Genomic DNA, 19,071 nt, shown 5'->3' on the forward strand with positions numbered 1-19,071 from the left:
CAGCCATGTTTGTCCCTTCAACCCCCCAGACCTGCCATTTACCATTTGGATAGTTCAATGAAGTTTTGCTAAGGTAACAGGTAAAAAGAACATTACAACAGTCTAAACAAGGAGAAATAAAAGCATGAATAACCATCTTCATCTCAATGTTGGTCACCACAGATCTTAGTTTAGCAATGTTCCTCAACTGGAAAAAACATGAGCACGAAACTGGAATACTGTGTGATGTTTGGAACTAAGTTTTCAGGAGCTGTTATAAGAGCTTCTTTCTCTTTAGCTTTTAGCTGTCAGCAGTTGTTAGCCTCTCAAATCTTAATAGAATCCAAACATTCATTTAAAAGGGACAATTGGTTTCTCTCGCCTGGTTTAAAAGAGCAATTCAGCTGAATATCATCAGCATAAAAATGATGATGAACGGCTAATGATCTGTCCAGGACATAGCAAAGAAAACAACACAGGATCCTGAACAGAACTCTGTGGGACACTGCATGGCAGAGGCACTGCCATGAACTGACCCATGGGGACCCAAAAACTCCTAAAACTCCAATCAGCAAGATAGGATGAGAACCATTCCAAGACCCAAGGATACCCACCAACTGGTTTAGCCTATTTCACAAAATAGCATGATTGACAGTATCAAAAGCAGAGCTGAGGTCAAATAATGGCAACATAGAGCATTTCCCATCATCTGAAACCGAGATTGTGTCATTAGTGACTTTCAGAAAAGCTGTTTAAGTGTTTCTAAAACAGCTATAAGCTGCTTGGCTACATTTTTTCCAGCAGTTTGGATACAAGAGGCAGCTTTGATAAAGGCCTATAATTCAAAGGGAGAGTGGGGTCTAGACTAGATTTTCAGCTTAAAACTACAAAATGACTCATTAATCCAACGTGAGGATTCAACAGCCATCCAGTACAGAGGAGTACTGTTCATTAAATAAACAGTGCATCTCTGTGCTGGATCACTGCAGTTTGAGAACAGATCATGGTCAAATAGGTTGTAAATTTTGCTCTTTGTGTGGGCCATCAGGAAGGAGAAGTGGTCAGAGAATGTGGAGAAACATCTCCCACCCATCAGCGGCAGCATACAACCTCTGACCAGAGTCAGCCTAAGAGTGGAGCTGTGAATCAGGGCCATGAGCCTGGTTCCAGTCTCTGGATTACCATCAGAGTTGTAATGTCTTGTTCTAATGCAGCAGCAGTGGTGGTACCAGGACCTTCCACAACCAGGTTGTATATGGAGGAATGGCCACTCACCTCGGCTGGCGGACCCTCCGGGCCTGTAGTGCCAGCACACAATGAGGCTAACCAGGGAAGGGTGGTTGTAGAAGCTGAGAGCAATACTGGAGGACCGCAAATTGTAATTAGACTGGGCAGCAGCTACAAAGTTTTCAGCCAGCTGATCCTTTTTTCAAAGCTCTGACTTCAGGTGGTGGAAATCCTCTTTTAACTGTCCACACACACAGCCAACTGCTCCGAGTCCAGTCTTGAATAACTCACAGCTGAATTTCACTCCTCCACTCCAAAATAACGGAACTGTTAGTTAAAACCAATAAAAATGCTTAAACAAGAGCAGTCACATGTCATATTCTCTGATGTTGTCCAGAGAGTGGCAAACAGGCTGAGTTGCAACTCACGTTTACTCAGTTCAATTCACTGATAATTTAAAAACATACAAGATCTAAAGAGTTTAATATAAAAATAAGGTTTTATGACAGCATCCTTTCAAAACTCTCTGTGGTTCCTTTCTTTGCTCCTCAATTTCAACCACCATTTCAATCACCATAAAATGTACAGTGAAAGTTCAGTATTTTTTGGAGAGAACACATCACTATGTGTATACAGTACACTGAGGATTTTTTTATGGGTCACCCCAGATTACTACCCACAAACATTTTTTATTTACCCATCCACACTGATGAGAAACGATGAGTGATAATGTCTACATAATGTTTCTTTTTTGAGTGAAGTAGCCCACAGGTATGGGCTAGGGTAAGAGTTTAAAGATATCAGCCGTAAGAGCAGTCCCTATAATTTTATTTAGTTTTGCGAACTCACTGTCATCCCTGGCTCTCCAGTACCCGTTGGTCCAGGTGGACCTGGTCTTCCATGGTTCCCTTTGTCACCCTGAAAAGTAAAGTTGTATGAGGCACACATAGGAAATGCCTTGGCCATCCTGCAGGTAGTTTGAGAAGAAAAAATGTCCTTATTTAATCCAATTCTTAAGCTAACAGAAATTTACCTTAGGACCAGGGAACCCAATGCCATTATCTCCTGGAGGTCCAGGTGCACCCCTTGGTCCTCGTTCACCCTTTAAAGGAATTGCAATTAAACTTACAAACATGCCCTTCAACCCGTGAACTTAGTGAAATCTAAAACTTGACTGCCAGCATTCTTACTTTAGAGCCGGATGGCCCCTCTGGACCCTGGTCTCCAAGTCCTCCCATAGTTCCCTGACACAGGAGCAACATAGGAAAAGGCAAGTAGATACATTTGATTCAATAAATGTCATTGTAATTTTAAAAAGTTTTTTTAACAATAATAATTATTTGATATTCTTGGTACAGAAATTAAGACACTGATCATATTATGGTCTTCGCCTTTATTACAGAGTTAAAATGACGGTAAAGGTAATGCAAGGGTTGTGTCTTTTCCTTTTTCTTTTGGGAAAGTGGCAGTTAATGTAGCCTGGAGTTTCTAGCCTCAAACAGAGGAGCCCTGGCTGATGTTCATCCAGTGACATTACTCAAGGACATTTATCAGACTTGACACTGCTACCTCTGGAGCTACAAAACGGCCTTGTACAACTTCTTTTCACATGCACTAGTATTTCCCAACACCTGAAAACAGACTTTGGTGTGTAAATGTGAACCTGGTTATTCTACCAGCCAAACAGACATTTTCCATTCATTTCAATTCACCTTAGAGAATACTGAGCATGTTTTCATTTAACTGTTGATCAGGCACGATACCTAGAACACTGGGATCAGTGTCCCTCACTCTGCTGGTGAGCTACCACTGCCCTCTGCTGGACACTAAGAGGAATGTCTGCTTCACATGACGCTTTGATGGAAATTCCACATTATTTAATTGAGAAGGAACCAAAAAATCAGGTATAATACCTATGCTTATAATTCAAGCCAGCTGGGGGCAGTTTTATCATAAATTGTGAATATTTTGTGAAGTCATAACCATGATGATGTGTGCTTTTTTCCAATGCTGTTGATATTTCAAATCAATTTGAGTTTTCAGATGTCTTGCTATGCTTTGCATTTACTATAATAATATACCCCAAGGAGACATAATGCTAACTGTAAGCATCACTGCACTTCTTGGTTCCTGACTGAGAATGCTTCCAAAGTTTGCCTCTACTATAACATCTTTGTGGCCCTCTTCACCAATTCACTTTGTACTTTTCTCTTGTGGGAGATTTGGGTTGTCATTTTAGTTCAGTATTATCACTGTACTCCATCCTATTATATCTGTTTATTGCATATATTTTTCTTCGCCTTGTATCAGGATGTCTGTTTCTGACAGCTAAACACTGCTATTCTAAAGTTATAGCCTTTACCTATTAGTGTACATGCCTGACATTTTTATTCTTCAAAGGTGTTCCAGTGTCAGTGCAGTTTCATTAATAACCAACATGGCAAAAGTCTGATTTGGAAAACAGAAAGTAAGTAGAAGTAAATGGGCCAAAAAAAAGTCAAGCTGGTCCTTTAAATTGAGAGAATATGAATAGTAGTGAATAGTGATATAAAGTATAAGACTTTTTCAAGGCATGGTGAATATGGATACATTGATGGTGAATGCGTAATGGTGAATGCTTAGGAATAAAAAGTTTATGAATAAGCCTTTGACTGTGTAGGTACATTTTAGATGAGATGGATATAAAACCCACTGGCACTCTGATAATGGTGGCTGCTCTACCAATGCTGAAGGGGGCAACAAGCATTTAAGGAGAGAGTGAATGGATAACATGTGCCCAAATCCTAATCCTCTGGGACAACGTCTGCTCAAAGACTACAACCAAACATTGCAAGCTTGGATTCCCTGCTTTAGAAAGGCTACATTAGGAGGGGGATAAGACCTAATCCACAGCTCACATTCCACAAGTGCAGAGCAGGAGATGGACTCCGAGTGTGTGGTTTTCACTGGAGTACTGATTGTTTCAACGCGGATGTGGGGGACACAGGAATCTTTCAATTCGACCACACACCCATTCAGATGAGACTCATACGTACTGAGATATTTTCAATTCTTACATTGAAACATGTCTGTTTTATAGGTGTATTCCATAATGGTGATATCAAGCTTTTAAAATCAACATTGAAGGTTGCTGCCAACTGAAAAAGGCCACACACCTACTCCCACAACAAATCTGCCTGAAATTCTAGAAACTGATATTTTTTGAATGAATATTAATCTCACATTTCTTAAAGGGATGGGTCAACATTTTGGGAAATGCACTTATTCACTTTCTTTCTGACAGTGAGATGTGAAGATCCTACCTTAGCATAAACACTGGAAGCATGGGGAAACAGTTAGCCTGGCTCTATCTAACTTAAAATACAGCAGTGAACACCTCCATTGCCTACTAATTAACACAACAGGTCTTGTTTGTTTGACCTGTTCACAAACAGAAATGTAAATATATTTGTGATTTTGTGTGATGTTGCCAGATATGGTCAGTAAGCACAGGTTTTGGTCTCTGTACAGGCACAACAGTAGCAATGGCAACCTCATTGTAACGACAAGATTATGGGATGCTTGTGCGCACTCACTGTGCCTGGCTACTGATTTTTTTTTTGTTTGTTTGTTTTGTTATTTTTCCAGTTCTGTCTGTGTACAGATTAAATACATATGATAGAATGTGTGTGTTTGTAGGTATATTTTTCAACTTTAAACATTGTCAAGCTAGCTGTTTCCCCTGCTCTCACTCTTTATGCTAAGATAGGCTAACTATGTCTACTGCATTTAAAGTGTCTCAATGTCCTCCATGTAAATGTCAGCTCAGTTTTAATTGTTAATTGTAGACTATATGAACTTATTATTTGAATCTAAATCATATTGTATACTCCATTACTGTGGATGTGGATGTATATTAATGAGATTGGTTACTAAAATTGAATCCTTGCCACTCACAGTAATTACAATAATCAATGTTCAGTGTGAGAGAAGACATTTGTTCTGTGGAACTACTATTAACTGAGGCTCTGTGTGAGAGAATATCTACATATAGAATATCTACAGCCCAGTCATTTAAATATGCACTATATGCAAAAGATGAAAAAACTCTACCTTTTCTCCTTTGGGGCCTTTGGGGCCAGGAGGTCCATCTGCACCCTAAAGAAAAACCTTAATACAATATCACTGTATTTACATAGATGGTCACATGATGCCAATTAAATAAAAATGAAGTAATTAATTATAAAAAAAAAACTTACTTGATCTCCCTTTTTACCAGGGGCACCACATTCACCCTGTTCTCCCTAAAAAAAACAAAACCAATGAAGATACTAAGTTAACCAAGTCAAACTGTCTAATACTGTTCAGTGTTTGTTACACTGAAACGATGATAAGTAGCAATGTGTATATTCATTGGATTTCATATGTCGAAATCATGTATCCATACAAAAACTGATAGAAATAGACTTACATTTATATAAGAAGAAGAAGAAGAATTTGCTTATCTTTATGACATTTGCATACCTTTTCCCCTTTGTTGCCAGGTTGACCCTATAAAAAAAGAAGGGTTAAATCATATTTCCAATGTTTAGCTCAGACAGTTGACTGTCAATAAAAGGTCATGCTAAAAGAAAGCCTCAACCAATCAACATCAACATAGTATAATTACAATGTGCATAATGTGCAGGTGGGAGCACAGGAGATTTCAAAGACAAATACAGTGGTAAGAAAAATAAAATGAACCCTAAGGAGTTACAGCATTTACATATAAATATGTCTTATAGAATGGTCAGATCTTAATCTAAGTTTTAGTTACAAACAAACACAAGATATTTTAACATACAAGTCATTATATTGTTCTTGTCTATATTGATGACTTGGATTAGAGCTACTTTTACTTAAAACACTCAAAACATTTTGAATTTGCTGTTCATGAGGAGACTCTGCTGATGTGAGCCATGTCAGAAGATTTATGACCAAGTATTGTTGATTTGCATAAAGCTGGAAAGGGTCACAGAGACATCTCGAAGACTTCGGATATTCATCAGTCAAACTGTAAAAGGAGATGATTTAGTTCTTTAGCTATTCTGTCTAGAAATGGGGGCCTGGCTAAGATGACTCCAAAGGCACAAAGCAGAATACTGAGTGAAGTATAAAAGAAGCTCATAGTAACAGATAAAGACTTAAAGGAATCATTGGAGCTGGTTAACATCAAATCAAATCATTTTGAGGACTGACTGATGAAACTAAGGTTGTAGTCAAATGACATAAAAGGGGTACTGCATACCAAGATGAAAACATTATCCCAGAGGTGAAGCAGAGTGGAGGAAGTATCATGAATTGAAACTGCTTTGCTGCCTCGCAGCCAGCTTAAGCTCAGTAGAAGCTGGGTGATGTAGCAGGACAATTACCATTATCAAAGAGCATCTACTACAGAATGACTTCAAACAAAGAAATCTGATTTTGGAGTAGTCCAGTCAGAACCCAAAAGAGCTGCTGTGGAATGAGCTGAGAGAGCTGAGAGGTCTTATCCACAGAGACTGGGAGCTCTTATTGCTGTCAAATAAGTTTTGGTAAGTTATTAAATCCAGTTTTCAATCAGTAAATGTTTTTATAACCAATTAACGCAGAAAAACCGGTAATTCCAAACAGTTGACTGACTGACTTTTTCTTGTCACAGTATATTGAGGATCATAGATGGTTTTATTTGGTAAAAAAAAAAAAAAAATGAAAACACTGCTGAATGTTCTAAATCTTCTAGCTAGCTAGTTTTGACCTGACAGGCTAGCAGAGATATTGCCCTAGAAACATGTAGAGGTACTTTGGACAAAGTAGGCAGCTTTATATAAACTGAGATCTTATTCTGATTACCAGTGGACGTGCATTGATTAATACCTTGATTACATATACTGAATATATATAATAGGATTTTGTCTGGGGGGTGATGGAGAGATGGCATTAATCAGTTTTTTCTGTGTTTAGTTTTGGAGGGAAGGGGACCTGTTCCCACAAGACAGAATACATTTACTGTTTTTCATTAATATTTTTCTTACACTATGGTCATAATTACTCGCATACAACATTTTATTCAACAAAAAAAAATGTATTTTACAATATGAGGCATACAAGTGTTTAAAAAGGCAATTGCATTCTTTCACAGCAACAGAAGGAAGAAAATGAAATTTGGACCCTTGGCCATGAGCGCTCAATAAACTTCACCGGATGATCACAGATCAAAACATCTGCAGAAACACACACAAGAATCAGTGTCAGAGTCAAATGTTTGTTCATACAATAATAGCAAAAACATTCAAACTCCACACTGCAAGTAATGCTGCAGTTACTTGAATCTCTTGGTGAGGACAACTCCCTACCAAAAGCAAACAGTGGTGGAAGATGTATTCAGAATAAATAAAATGAATATTCCACTACAAGTTAAAATCAGTGTTTTACTATTATATATAGGCTCAAACTGGCCCTCACAAAGACAGAAAAACAAGCACACACCACACACACACACACACAGTGTCAAATTGAGGACCAATAAAGTTATTTGGTCAAAGACATATAAACGCCTGTGTAGCTCAAATTAACTGTATGAACACTATTTACATATTTGCCAAAATATGGAAGAGAGCTTTTCTGGATTATTGTTGGTGGACTATAGTATTTTTAGTATTTGCACTCCACTGTTCTTAGAGTATAAATTGTTGGCATGTTTCTATGAGGCCTGCAAACTTACAGTTGCCAGTTTATTGGGTACAAGGTATAAGCTATACAACTCAGTGTTTGTAAGGGTGGCTGGAGCCAATCTCACCTGATACTGGGCAAGAAGCAGGGTACACTGGACTGGGCAGATCAGCCCATCTATCACAGAGCTGACACATGGAAGCAAACAACCATTCATGCTCACATTCACACCTACGGGCAATTTGGAGTCAACTGCATGTTTTTGGATTGTGGGAGGAAGCTGGAGTACCCGAAGAGAACCCACACAGGAACGGGGAGAACATGCAAACTCCACTCAGAAAAGCACTAGGCCAAGAAGGGTTCGAACCCTGGACCTCTGACGACAGTGCTAACCTCTGTACCACTATGACATCCAAGCTCATAGTCAACTCTATGATTATTTGGGAGGATACAGAGAGCTGTTTCAGACAGTTCCATACCTTGTTGCTCTTTGAATCATTTGTAGAAATCTGGCTCGCTGGGTCATCAAGGTCAGTCTTTCATGGTTTCATCAGCTCTTCAACAGAAAAATATTTTAAGTTATCTATCTGTAGTTATACTTTTCTTTTACTATGATCATGCCACTGATATTATCACTCTTCACTGATGCACTGTCTAACTGTGTAATGACTGAAGTAACCGAGGAACCTTGCTAGATACAAGCTAGCCATATATCTTGCGCTAGCTACCATTCATTGAAATAAGATGTACTAATACGGTTGCAACTAAGTGTTGCTAACTTAACTAATCTAAAAACTCAAGATAAACTTTAAATATCATTGAACATCTATAACTGCAATTAATTGTGGTAAATGTAGGCCAGCTGACATCTGATTATGGTAGCTAGTGAAGAGTTGCTCTAGTAGCTAACTGCTATAACTAGCCATTATCGAATGATAAACATTAACTAAAGCTGGCTACATAAAATATCATTATTCATTAGATTCATGACAAGTCAGCTAATATGATAAAGTGTCAACAAATACAGTAATTTCATCAACTTACCAGTGAAAATGCTAGGGACACTTAAAATGAATGGGGTTCAATGCTGGAACTATTTGTTTGCTCCACTACATGCGTCGCTTCTCCATTCTCACTTCTGAGAGGTCTTGCGAATAACTCTCTTATTCAACTACATTCATGACTCATTCAGTGTGTCTTGATGCCTTCAAATGGGGTCATGTTCATGTTTACAAGAAGAGTCTGTATGAACGTTCCCCTCTTGTGATATTCACTCATTACCTTGGACCTCTGAATTTTCTGAAAGCTCACAGGTTGTGATGTGTTAGCTCATGTATCCAGAAATGGCAGAAGCCATGGAAGTTCACATTTCGTGAGATGGTAAGTTAATATACTGTAATTTTTGTCGAATAGAGTTTTTCTCTGTAATTTTGTTCATCAAAAAATTGTTGTGACCTAGCTATTTCCCCCTGCTTCCAGACATTATGTGACTGCCTCCAGAGCCCCATGCTCTGTACGTCATGCACAGATAATAGATGAATTGGAATCTTTTCAACTCATTCTCAAACAGAAAGAACATGTCACGAGTGAGAGTGAGACAAACAGATGAAACCTGAAAAGAAGTATAATCAGTCAGAAAAATGAAAAAATGAATTTTGCTTGGTAAATTGGACCACTATTTCTCATTAGACTGCATTGTTTTCTGTAATAAAAGGTTCAATATAATCAATTTGGAGCTCCCACCATGCTTTTCAAAATAGAATGTAGTGATGTACCATACTCAAAATGACATGACAGCTTGAAAACCCTATAGCCTTGGCAAGAGAGAGTTAAGAAAAACATTTGATGATTACCTCAAGGCCCTCCATTCCTGGACGTCCATTAATACCAGGTTCCCCCTACAGTGACCGAGCCCAGACAAAACAGTACATCAAATGTCACTTCATGGATTTTTCTGTTACCAGCACTGGATTTGGAGACAATAGAGACTTACACGAGATCCCTTTGGGCCTGGTGCTCCATCAGACCCCTGCTCCCCTGGTTTCCCCTAGATGAAAGTAAACGGAAACATTGCGTAGAATGAGAATATTTGGGGGCCCTTTTTAGTTTTTGATCTCTCTGTATGTACAAGCAAAGGTGAGATTGGGCATTCTCATGCGACCTGTCTGTAACCCCTGTCCAACATAAACTACAACCTCAGTAAAAGGTTCTCAGATCATTGCAGCCTGTGTGTTTGCTCATGCTTAATCTTCCATCCTTGACCTTTGCTTTTTTCCAAGGGCCTCTCTTCAGTAGTGCTGCCAGTAAAAACAGTCCTTTCAGCTGGTCCTCTCACCACCTGCTACACTTGCATTGTGGGAAACATTTCCTGCTCTTTCCTATCTTTCCCCTGTAGTGCTTTGGATGCAGGCCAGACACCTGCTGGTGCTGGTGGAGGAGTGAAGTTTACCAGGCTGTGTGTGGCTGAGGAAGTGACTGATGACCTGAAGCCAATAGACACCTCAGCAGCTGATACAGATATAGTTTTACTTTTTTCAGCAACAGCTACACAGTATATACACTATCATTACTGTGGACTCTAAAGTCTGCCAGATGTCAGTCCAAAAGACTACTTTAACACCTACTCTGAAGTAAAAGTCTAGAAACTTTTAATTTCTCTGAGTGAATGGATCGCTTAGTGAGTTCTTGGTATGGCCCACAGATGGTGAAATTAATCAGATGGTCTGAGCTAGTTAGTGGTTGATTTGAGATTGTTTTGTCAAACTGCTGTTTCTGAGATCAGGAATAAATTTGTATGCTTATATACATCAAGATAAATCATGAGAGTGAGCATGCATTTTCTTTTTCATGTCAGCTCCTCTCTGATTTTGTCTCTGGTGTTTAAAATGCTGTGCTCTTGATCTGATTGGCTTACTAAATTCCTGGTCATATTTCATTGGTTGTTGTATTGTAGGTTTAAGGAGGTTTTTTTTTGTTGTTGTTGTTGGAAAACTGCAGTATGTGCAAGTGTAAGTCTGCAAGATAATGTTAATAGATCTTGTTTAATGTCCATATCTAGATAATACCTGTTGTTTTTGATAAGCCTTCACCCTTACCTCAAGCACTGCCATTGGGTCACAATGTCTTGATTACACACAACACACTGTATCTCATATCTCATCTAATGGGCATGATATCCATGGACCACAATCAGAACAAACTTTTTTTTTTCATTCCCAGTCATGGTAATGTCCAGACAATTACAAAATGATCTCATGGTGCCATGGAAAATTCCTCTGGTAGCCAATAGAGGGCCTTACAACTTAAGTCTACTATCAACTGGAAAATGCATTTCCTGTGGAAATGCGTGTGAATGTGGAGAGCTGAATAGATCGCTGAAGCAATGCTGGAAATGAAGAAGAAAAACATAGAAGTTGGAAGTCAAAAGTAATTTCTGAAGCAATGATTAAACATGTGGAAATTAGCAGAGAGAGGATAGATGCAGAAGCTGGAAGTTAAAACCAACAGCTGAACTATTCAGTTGAATAGCAAAATCGCAATAGCAAAGCTGAACATATTAAAAAGTATAAAGAGTTGAAGAAAGTTGAATAAGCACAAATGTAAAAAGGGTAATAGAGAGAGAGAGAGGAGGTGAGGGTGTGTAAGGGTAAATCACCAATCAAAATGACCAATGTGTTAATGTGCAGGTGTCAGTTGTGTGTACATGTGTGTGTGTGTGTATATGTGTGTGTTAAAACAGGTTAAAGTTGAAATGTGTGGAGGGGAAGTCCACCAATGAACCCATGTGTAAATGTGCAGGTTTCAGTTGTATGTATGTGTGCGTGCGTGTGTGTGTGTGTGTGTGTGTGTGTGTGTGTGTGTGTGTGTGTAAACAGCACAGAGAGCAGAGGAGGTCTTAATGACCAAATGTCCATCACCTGTGTACAGGCAGCTGCAGTAAGCTGGCCCTCATTCACAGTTACACAATACTGAGAGGTGGCTCAACCCACCTCTGGAATTTGTGTTATTGATTCAAAAAACCATAGCTGCTATCAATGAAATGAGGTGACTACCAGCACCAGGAGACTTTACTGAACACAGACATGGGTCATTTGTGTAGATAAAGTGAAAAATGACCACAGGATGGCAGTTTAAAAACTGGCCTGGTTTGGCTGTTTTATGAACAGAGAGAGAACCAGATAATATGGAGATCAATGGAGCAGGTGAGGGCTCCTCTTGGTGATCAGAGGCTGCTACCTCAAAAACCGTGAATCCTATGGCTTAGGGAGTCACACTGTGACATCACCCACTCTAGCCAGCACAATACACACCCATTATAAACTTAGAAATTGCCAGAAATGAGCATGAAAATTTCAAAAACTGTACAAGATATCAAAAAGTTCAATGCAAGCTTAAGAGCTGAACTTCTAGTAGTAAAAGTTTAAAGGGGCTGAAGTTTTGGAGGATTTGAAAATTCTGTCCATTCATTTGAATGAGAAGAATTTTGCAGACAAATCTAAATCTTACAAAAATTATAAATAGTACAAAAAAGTTGAATACAAGCAGAAATGTCCTGAATGAGCTGAACATTTTGATGGTTGAATGGTTTTAATAGCAAAGTATGCGGGACTAGTTAGATGCCAAAAAACGTACGGAAGAAAAGTGGCCAAAAGTTTTCAAACTATAGTGCATTCACACTAATATGACGATAAAATTTCACAATACAAGACATGCAATGATAATATGCGGTGAGTAAATTAATAATAATACAGAGTGTAACACATAGTTACATATATATGGAATACTAATATTTTGGAGAAATTATTCTAACACAGAAGGTGTGATGTTAGCAGAGATCTCAGTGCTGAGAGCAATGCTGAGATCATATAAACAGTATAAAATGACTCAAATCAACAAAATATTACTCACTGGAGATCCAGGGTGACCCCTCTCCCCCCTCTCACACAGGCAGGTCTTTGGGTGTGGACACTAAAATAAAGATATAAGAAAAAGCAAAATATGAACCAACATCAACAGTGTGCATTGTTAGATGTAAAGGAAACAAAACAGAAAAAAAGAATTTGCATTTTGCATAGAGACTCTACAGTCAGGTAAATAAATAATCACTGGGATGATATTCTTAATGAACTCATATTACTTACCCCAGTTTTCACAACATTGTTCTAAAAGACACAAAGAAAGATAGTATTATTCAGAAATTATGTCCACTGAGTTTTGACATGGTAAAACAAAAACATTCATATTCAGTTCTTATTCTATATTATCATGTGGAGTTTTAACTTAAAAAAAACACAGTTCAATAATAGGCCTGTTTCACAGCAGACAATTGGTTTCCCCTAGCACAAAATGTGTTACTAATAGCATTCACAATGACTAAGCTCTATTTAAGTGTCCCAATAAGTCACACAAGTGTGACAGTGAACCAGCATGAACAATACCAGGACCCTGAAACTGACACAGCCAACATTTCATTTCTTTATTTACACTGACGCTTTTCCTGCTGCCACATGTGAAATGTCTGCTGTGAAAAAGGTCTGTCACATTCAAAGTTTCCCACCAAAACACACTGTAATTCACCATTTTGGGAAACGCGCTCATTCGCTCTCTGATAGAGAGTTAAATAAGAAGATTGCCACCATTCTCATGTATGCCCATTAAACATAAATCCTCAGCCAGCAGCCACTTAGCTTAGCACAAAAACTGAAAACAAGGTAAAACAGCTAGTCCGGTTCTGCAATAGTAATAAAGTCTACTTACATTACATCTACTTTCATTTGATACAACATGGTTTTTTTTTGATTGGTACAGAAACTGTGTAAAAAAAAAAAATCACCATTATAACAATATATATAATAATATATCTACAATGTGTGTTTACATCTCTGCTTTTGCTGCTTAAACAAATGAGATACAGTTTCTTTAAATAAATTCAGACCCCTTTACTTTTTGCACAATTTACTACAACCTATTGTGTTGTAGGTTTAATTTCAAATAGGATAAGCTTGCCATTTTGTCCATAAATCTACCCAATAACCTCACTAATAAAGTTAAAACACATTTTTAGAAATATTACAAATTCATAAAAAAACAAAAACTAAAATCTGTATCAGGAGAAAGACCAAGTCATGAAGTTGAAGGAACTCTCTATAGACCAATACAATTGTTACCATTGTTCAGAACGTGTTGAAGTGGTGATAGGCTGATTTAGTTTCCAGTGGGCAAAGTGAGGCTAGCTGTTAGAATAACTAGCTGCTGGATGTAGCTGGATTATATTTACCAGACAAAAATGAGAGTGGTGTCAATCGCCTCATCAAACTCAAACTCTATTTCAATTTCAAACTTCAAGGCCCTACAAACATGTTAAAAATATTTCCTACCTCATTCAGTTAATACAGTCATTTTTTAATGTTTTGAAACCTGCAATGTTTACATCCGTTTTTTGCTTGCTTTGCTTTGACTAGCCTACATTTTTGTTGTAACACTTATGTCTGTAGCTGCTGCTACCCTACTGTAATGAATCCTAAACTGCTACACCATTGTTGGTCTGTTTTTGCCATAGCCTTAATCCAGTCTGTTTCCTGTGCATATGTATTCAGTATGCTTATATTACCCTACCTTTTGTAGTGTTGCTTTTATTGTTATTGTCTTATACAGTAAGTCATTCATGCATTCCATCTGTTCTGTTTGGTTGCTTTATATTCTTTTTGAGTATGTATAATTTTCCAATATTTTCGTAAATGCATTTCCACATAGGGTTTGTTGAATGTTCACACTGATGTCAGCCTGACACATGAGCAGACCTGACTGACAGACATTACTAACCAGTTCTTTGAAGAGTCTGTCATCCAGCTGGCTGTCAGTGAGGCTGAGTACATGCTGCTGTGGTGGAGCGCTGGCAATGGAACGCAGCTTTGAAGCCATGGGACCATCTTTGGTCAGGCCCGATAGCCTTATGGTGAATATCCTGATGTTGTGCTGTTTGGCCACAGCAGCAGCAGTTACAGCACTGGGACTGCGAGGGTGGTCTGTTCCATCTGTCAACAGCAGTGCCACCCTCAGGCTGCTGGAAGACGTCTCGCGGCTGAACACCTGGGTGGCATTGGTGATGGCGTAGGCAGAGTAGCTACCGTGGCCGATGAAGGTCATGGCGGCCACCCGGCTCTGGAAGACGTCCAGATCCTGCCAGTCTCTGAAGTTGTGCTCCACTGACACAGTGCTGCTGTACTGCAGAGCGGCCAGGCGCAGCCGCAGCCGCCAGCCGGCAGAGTGGAGCCGCGTGAGCTTGGTACTGAAACGCAGGATGAACTCCTTCTGTCGCTCAAACAACAGAGCTTTGGCTTTCTCTGAACTGTCCACAATGAACATAATCTCCACTGGGCAGATCAGGGCTGGGCAGCAAAACACAGCAGAAAGCGTTAGGCTAAATACTTCCACATGTAATGGATGACTAAGGATGACTGTCCCTTTAACCCATCCAACACTTTGATCACCAAGATATCTTGAAAACCACTGGCTAGACTGCTACTACGTGTAGTTTGAAAAAACCTCTGATCATTCATCAAGTGCTGCCATTGGGTTAATTTGGTCCCTGGATCTGCCATTGAAGATCCAGACAAATAATGCATAGATTTCCAACCGATCCTGTTGATATTATTGGATCTGATTGTATTATTATGGATCTACTGACAAATATCAATATGGGTATTAGCTTTAATAAGCTTCATTAGCTTCAACTCTGCATTCAGTCATTTATAGAGCTCAGTGCCTAGTGTTGCAGTATACGAGGTACGGCTATTAAAAAACGAGACTAATGCTGTAATACAATTTTATTGAACATAAACATTTCTCAGTATCTTTCTCCTTCAATATACCTCATATTACAAACAGGTTCTAGAAAAACTGCAAGAAAAAGTCAGAAGAAAGAGACCACAGTTGTGGAAAATGGTTTCATTCTTCATCAAGACAACATGCCAGTAAAGCAGTTTCTGGCCCAAAAACAAATCACAGTGCTTGATCACTCTCCCTATTCACCTGTGACTTTTTCCTTTTTCCTAAGATCAAATCTGTGCTCAAAGGAACACGTTTTGAGTCTGTGTCAGAAGTTAAGAAAAGAACGACAGAGGTTCTGAGACAACTGTCCAAAGTAAACCTACTGCACTGCTCTGATCAGTGGAAGACCTGAATGTGGCGGTGTGTTGATGCAGAAGGGGAGAATGTTGGAGGAGAATGTTTAGTCAAATTATATTACAGCATTAGTCTCGATTTTTAATAGCTGTACCTCGTAAACTTAACATAATCCTGCCATTACATGCTGAAGGAAATGACATGTATTAAAACTCCACAGACATGTAATACTTACAACAAGACATAAAGTTTAGAGTTCAGATAATGTAAGAATAATCAGACTTTTTTCAGACTCAGTGGATAACCTATTTATGAAGATATCTTTGAATATACAACACTGATACATGTGATGGTTTTTAAAACACTTACCTTTGGCCTCATTAATGATGACCTGGTTATCATCTCTCTGTCCTTTCCTCCTTCTGTGTTGGCATGTGGTCGAGTTTGACAGGGTCAAAATAATAATGATAACCTTCAGCCCCGACTGTAACCACTGCATGGTCATTCTTCAGTCCAGCTGCTCAGCCTGCCTAACTGTGGGGAGAATTACAGGAGAATTATGTTTCTGTGAAAGTCAGTCCTTTGACATCTGCCATACAGCATCACTCCAATCGATACTCAGTCAAGAGCAGCAAAGGCTGCAATGATTTCCCATCAACACAAGATCAACAGTTGAATTCCTTCAGCATCCTATGACAATGCTAATTTATTGTAGTCTGTGGCTAATAGGTCACATAACTCAGCTGCATTAACATTATCACTACTTCCAGTACATCCTCTATTACCAACTGTTACTACTGCACTTATCACCATGTAACACAACTAACACTAATGCTGGTTTTATGATTTTTTTAAACATATCTACAGCTCTAACTTCACAGTTCCATTACTATTCTGTCACTAAACAATATGATGACTCAGCCAGTGAGATAATATACATGCATCAAATGTCAAAGATTTTGTTATATTTTTTTGATTTGAAATTAGAATTTAGAATTAGGGATTTTAGATTATTTTTACAACAGTGCAATGTAATGAAATTCACTGAATTAGCCAAAAACATACACTCCTGTCTGGTTATTTTATATAACAACAATTTATCCATCGACTTCCCAGAAAATGTGTTTTTACCACAATACATATCAATATCATCACTCTAATTACCATTTCTACTACTGCAATTACTACTTCTACTAACTATCTAATAATAATAATAATAATAATAATAATAATAATAACGCAATGGGACTTGAATGTAAAAGTTATGATTACTCAGCCCTTATAAATAAAATACACTAAATCAATTACTTTTCTTATCGTGTCACTGACAGTTTGACTCGTATTCATACATTACGTAAATTAGTCACGTACCTGTGTATCAGTAAAATAAGCTCCAGGTTAATTCATCAGGTGAGATGAAACAGCGCAGCTGTGCTGTGTTCCCGGGCTGCTTCCAACGTAGAGACACAGAGCAGCTGCTCTTTTGTCAAACCAGCAGCATTAAAGGTCAAAACGCACCGGTGACAAGTCAACCACACTACAGCAGGTAAGACGTCCTGTTATTCCCTTCACAATAAAACATTACTTGTAAAAGAAAGGAATTTGTGATCAGTTATGTTTTTTTTACAGTCAAAGTTGTTTCCATATTTCGTGTAATAATTTCATCATGTAATCAGGAGTACATTCTGAAATGCTATTTGCTTCTCTACATCGTTCCAACACTTTTTCTGCTTTTATTTTGAAAACAATACGTTTTCTGAAATTAACTCCCGCAGACTCCCACTCCTATCACTGTTCCTGACTCCGATAAAATGACTGGGAATGCACTGCTAATACCCGACACAGATTATCTGCATGTAAACTATAAATATTATATTAAATAAACAGAAGAGTGAACTATGAACCCCTTCAAGTAACATCAGCTCTTTAGTCATGTTCTTTCCTCTAATTTAATCTTTGATTGACTTGACTTTCATACTGCTGATTTTTCTTTCAAAATAAAGTGGTGGAAAAGGTATTTAGATCTTTTACTAAATATTATCATATGAATCCTTTAGAGGATTAAGTCCGCAGAAGTTCTAGTCTATGATAATATATGACACATCCTATTTTACCAGCTGATATTTTTGGGATGAAAAGTAAACTATAGTTAATGGTCAGGTTAATGAAGTGAAGTAAAAACTATATGTCATTGTGAATATTGATTGAAGTAGAAAGCAGCATAAAATAAGAAGCTGTCATGGCTAGCATGGCAGCTGAGAGTTAGCTGAATTACACATCCAGCTGACACAGAGCACCATTAGGATTCAGTGTGAGCTGAACCTTGTTACTGATTTGGTCTCCACCAGCCCCTGAGAAAATATCTGGTTGTACAAGTTGGTCACTTACTTTGTCTGTCTGCTTTTTGGTACTGGGCAGGTGATTGAAAAAAAAAAACAAACAAACAAACAAACAAAAAAAAAACTGTTGTGGTGAAAACTGCCTTCTGCAGCTGGAAACAATGTTGAGTTCAGGTACAAAACATGTTCATACTGAAAATGACTTATGGGGTGCAGAAGACAGGACATGGATGTAGAAGTAGGGCAGTGTCTGGGGTTAGACAGTTGATCCAGGGTGGGAAGAGAAAAGGGAATATTTTAGGTGTTAAATCTAGTCCTAGTCAAATGTTGAGTGGCTGTGAGAAACTGTACCTGGAGGATGTTGGTATGAGAAATATCTTTTAGCTGCTCCCATAATTCATACAGACAGGCTCAGATATGGCCTCATGCCCAGTTCCTTACATAAATCATTGATATGTCAGAGACCTGCCACTGTTCTCTGCAAAAAGTTACCAATCATTCAATACCTGGAACACTGAACAAAACATCCCTTCAAGAAAACCTCACCTTATATAACATATCAATTTACTACCACGTAGAATAAACTCTGCTCTGAACTGACCTCGTACACAGGAACAGACAAAACTATTTGTCGTCAATGTCTGTGTCTGTTGTGGCAAATTAAAAGGTCAGTTGTGTAAAGAGAGTTTATATTCAGGACTGGTTCATTGTGACTCTAAATTCACGATGAATC

At 38.4% G+C, this 19,071-nt stretch overlaps 1 protein-coding gene across 1 annotated transcript in view; it reads right to left on the reverse strand.

The window, feature by feature from the left end:
* The window catches only part of col28a1a (collagen, type XXVIII, alpha 1a), a 36,272-nt gene extending 18,793 nt beyond the window's left edge, over positions 1-17,479 (reverse strand). Inside the window, exons 1-13 of the mRNA XM_051069138.1 lie at positions 17,371-17,479; positions 16,369-16,533; positions 14,698-15,263; positions 13,017-13,037; positions 12,784-12,843; positions 9,869-9,922; positions 9,729-9,773; positions 5,710-5,736; positions 5,445-5,489; positions 5,299-5,343; positions 2,397-2,450; positions 2,240-2,308; positions 2,056-2,124 (exon numbers count right to left, since the gene is read on the reverse strand). Coding sequence (XP_050925095.1) covers positions 2,056-2,124; positions 2,240-2,308; positions 2,397-2,450; positions 5,299-5,343; positions 5,445-5,489; positions 5,710-5,736; positions 9,729-9,773; positions 9,869-9,922; positions 12,784-12,843; positions 13,017-13,037; positions 14,698-15,263; positions 16,369-16,504 — 1,191 coding nt within the window. The 5' untranslated portion in view covers positions 16,505-16,533; positions 17,371-17,479. The remainder of the gene's footprint in view (positions 1-2,055; positions 2,125-2,239; positions 2,309-2,396; positions 2,451-5,298; positions 5,344-5,444; positions 5,490-5,709; positions 5,737-9,728; positions 9,774-9,868; positions 9,923-12,783; positions 12,844-13,016; positions 13,038-14,697; positions 15,264-16,368; positions 16,534-17,370) is intronic.
* Between the last annotated feature and the right edge of the window lie 1,592 nt (positions 17,480-19,071).

The sequence above is a fragment of the Lates calcarifer genome, linkage group LG3, assembly GCF_001640805.2.
Source record: "Lates calcarifer isolate ASB-BC8 linkage group LG3, TLL_Latcal_v3, whole genome shotgun sequence".
Classification (NCBI taxonomy): domain Eukaryota; kingdom Metazoa; phylum Chordata; class Actinopteri; family Centropomidae; genus Lates; species Lates calcarifer.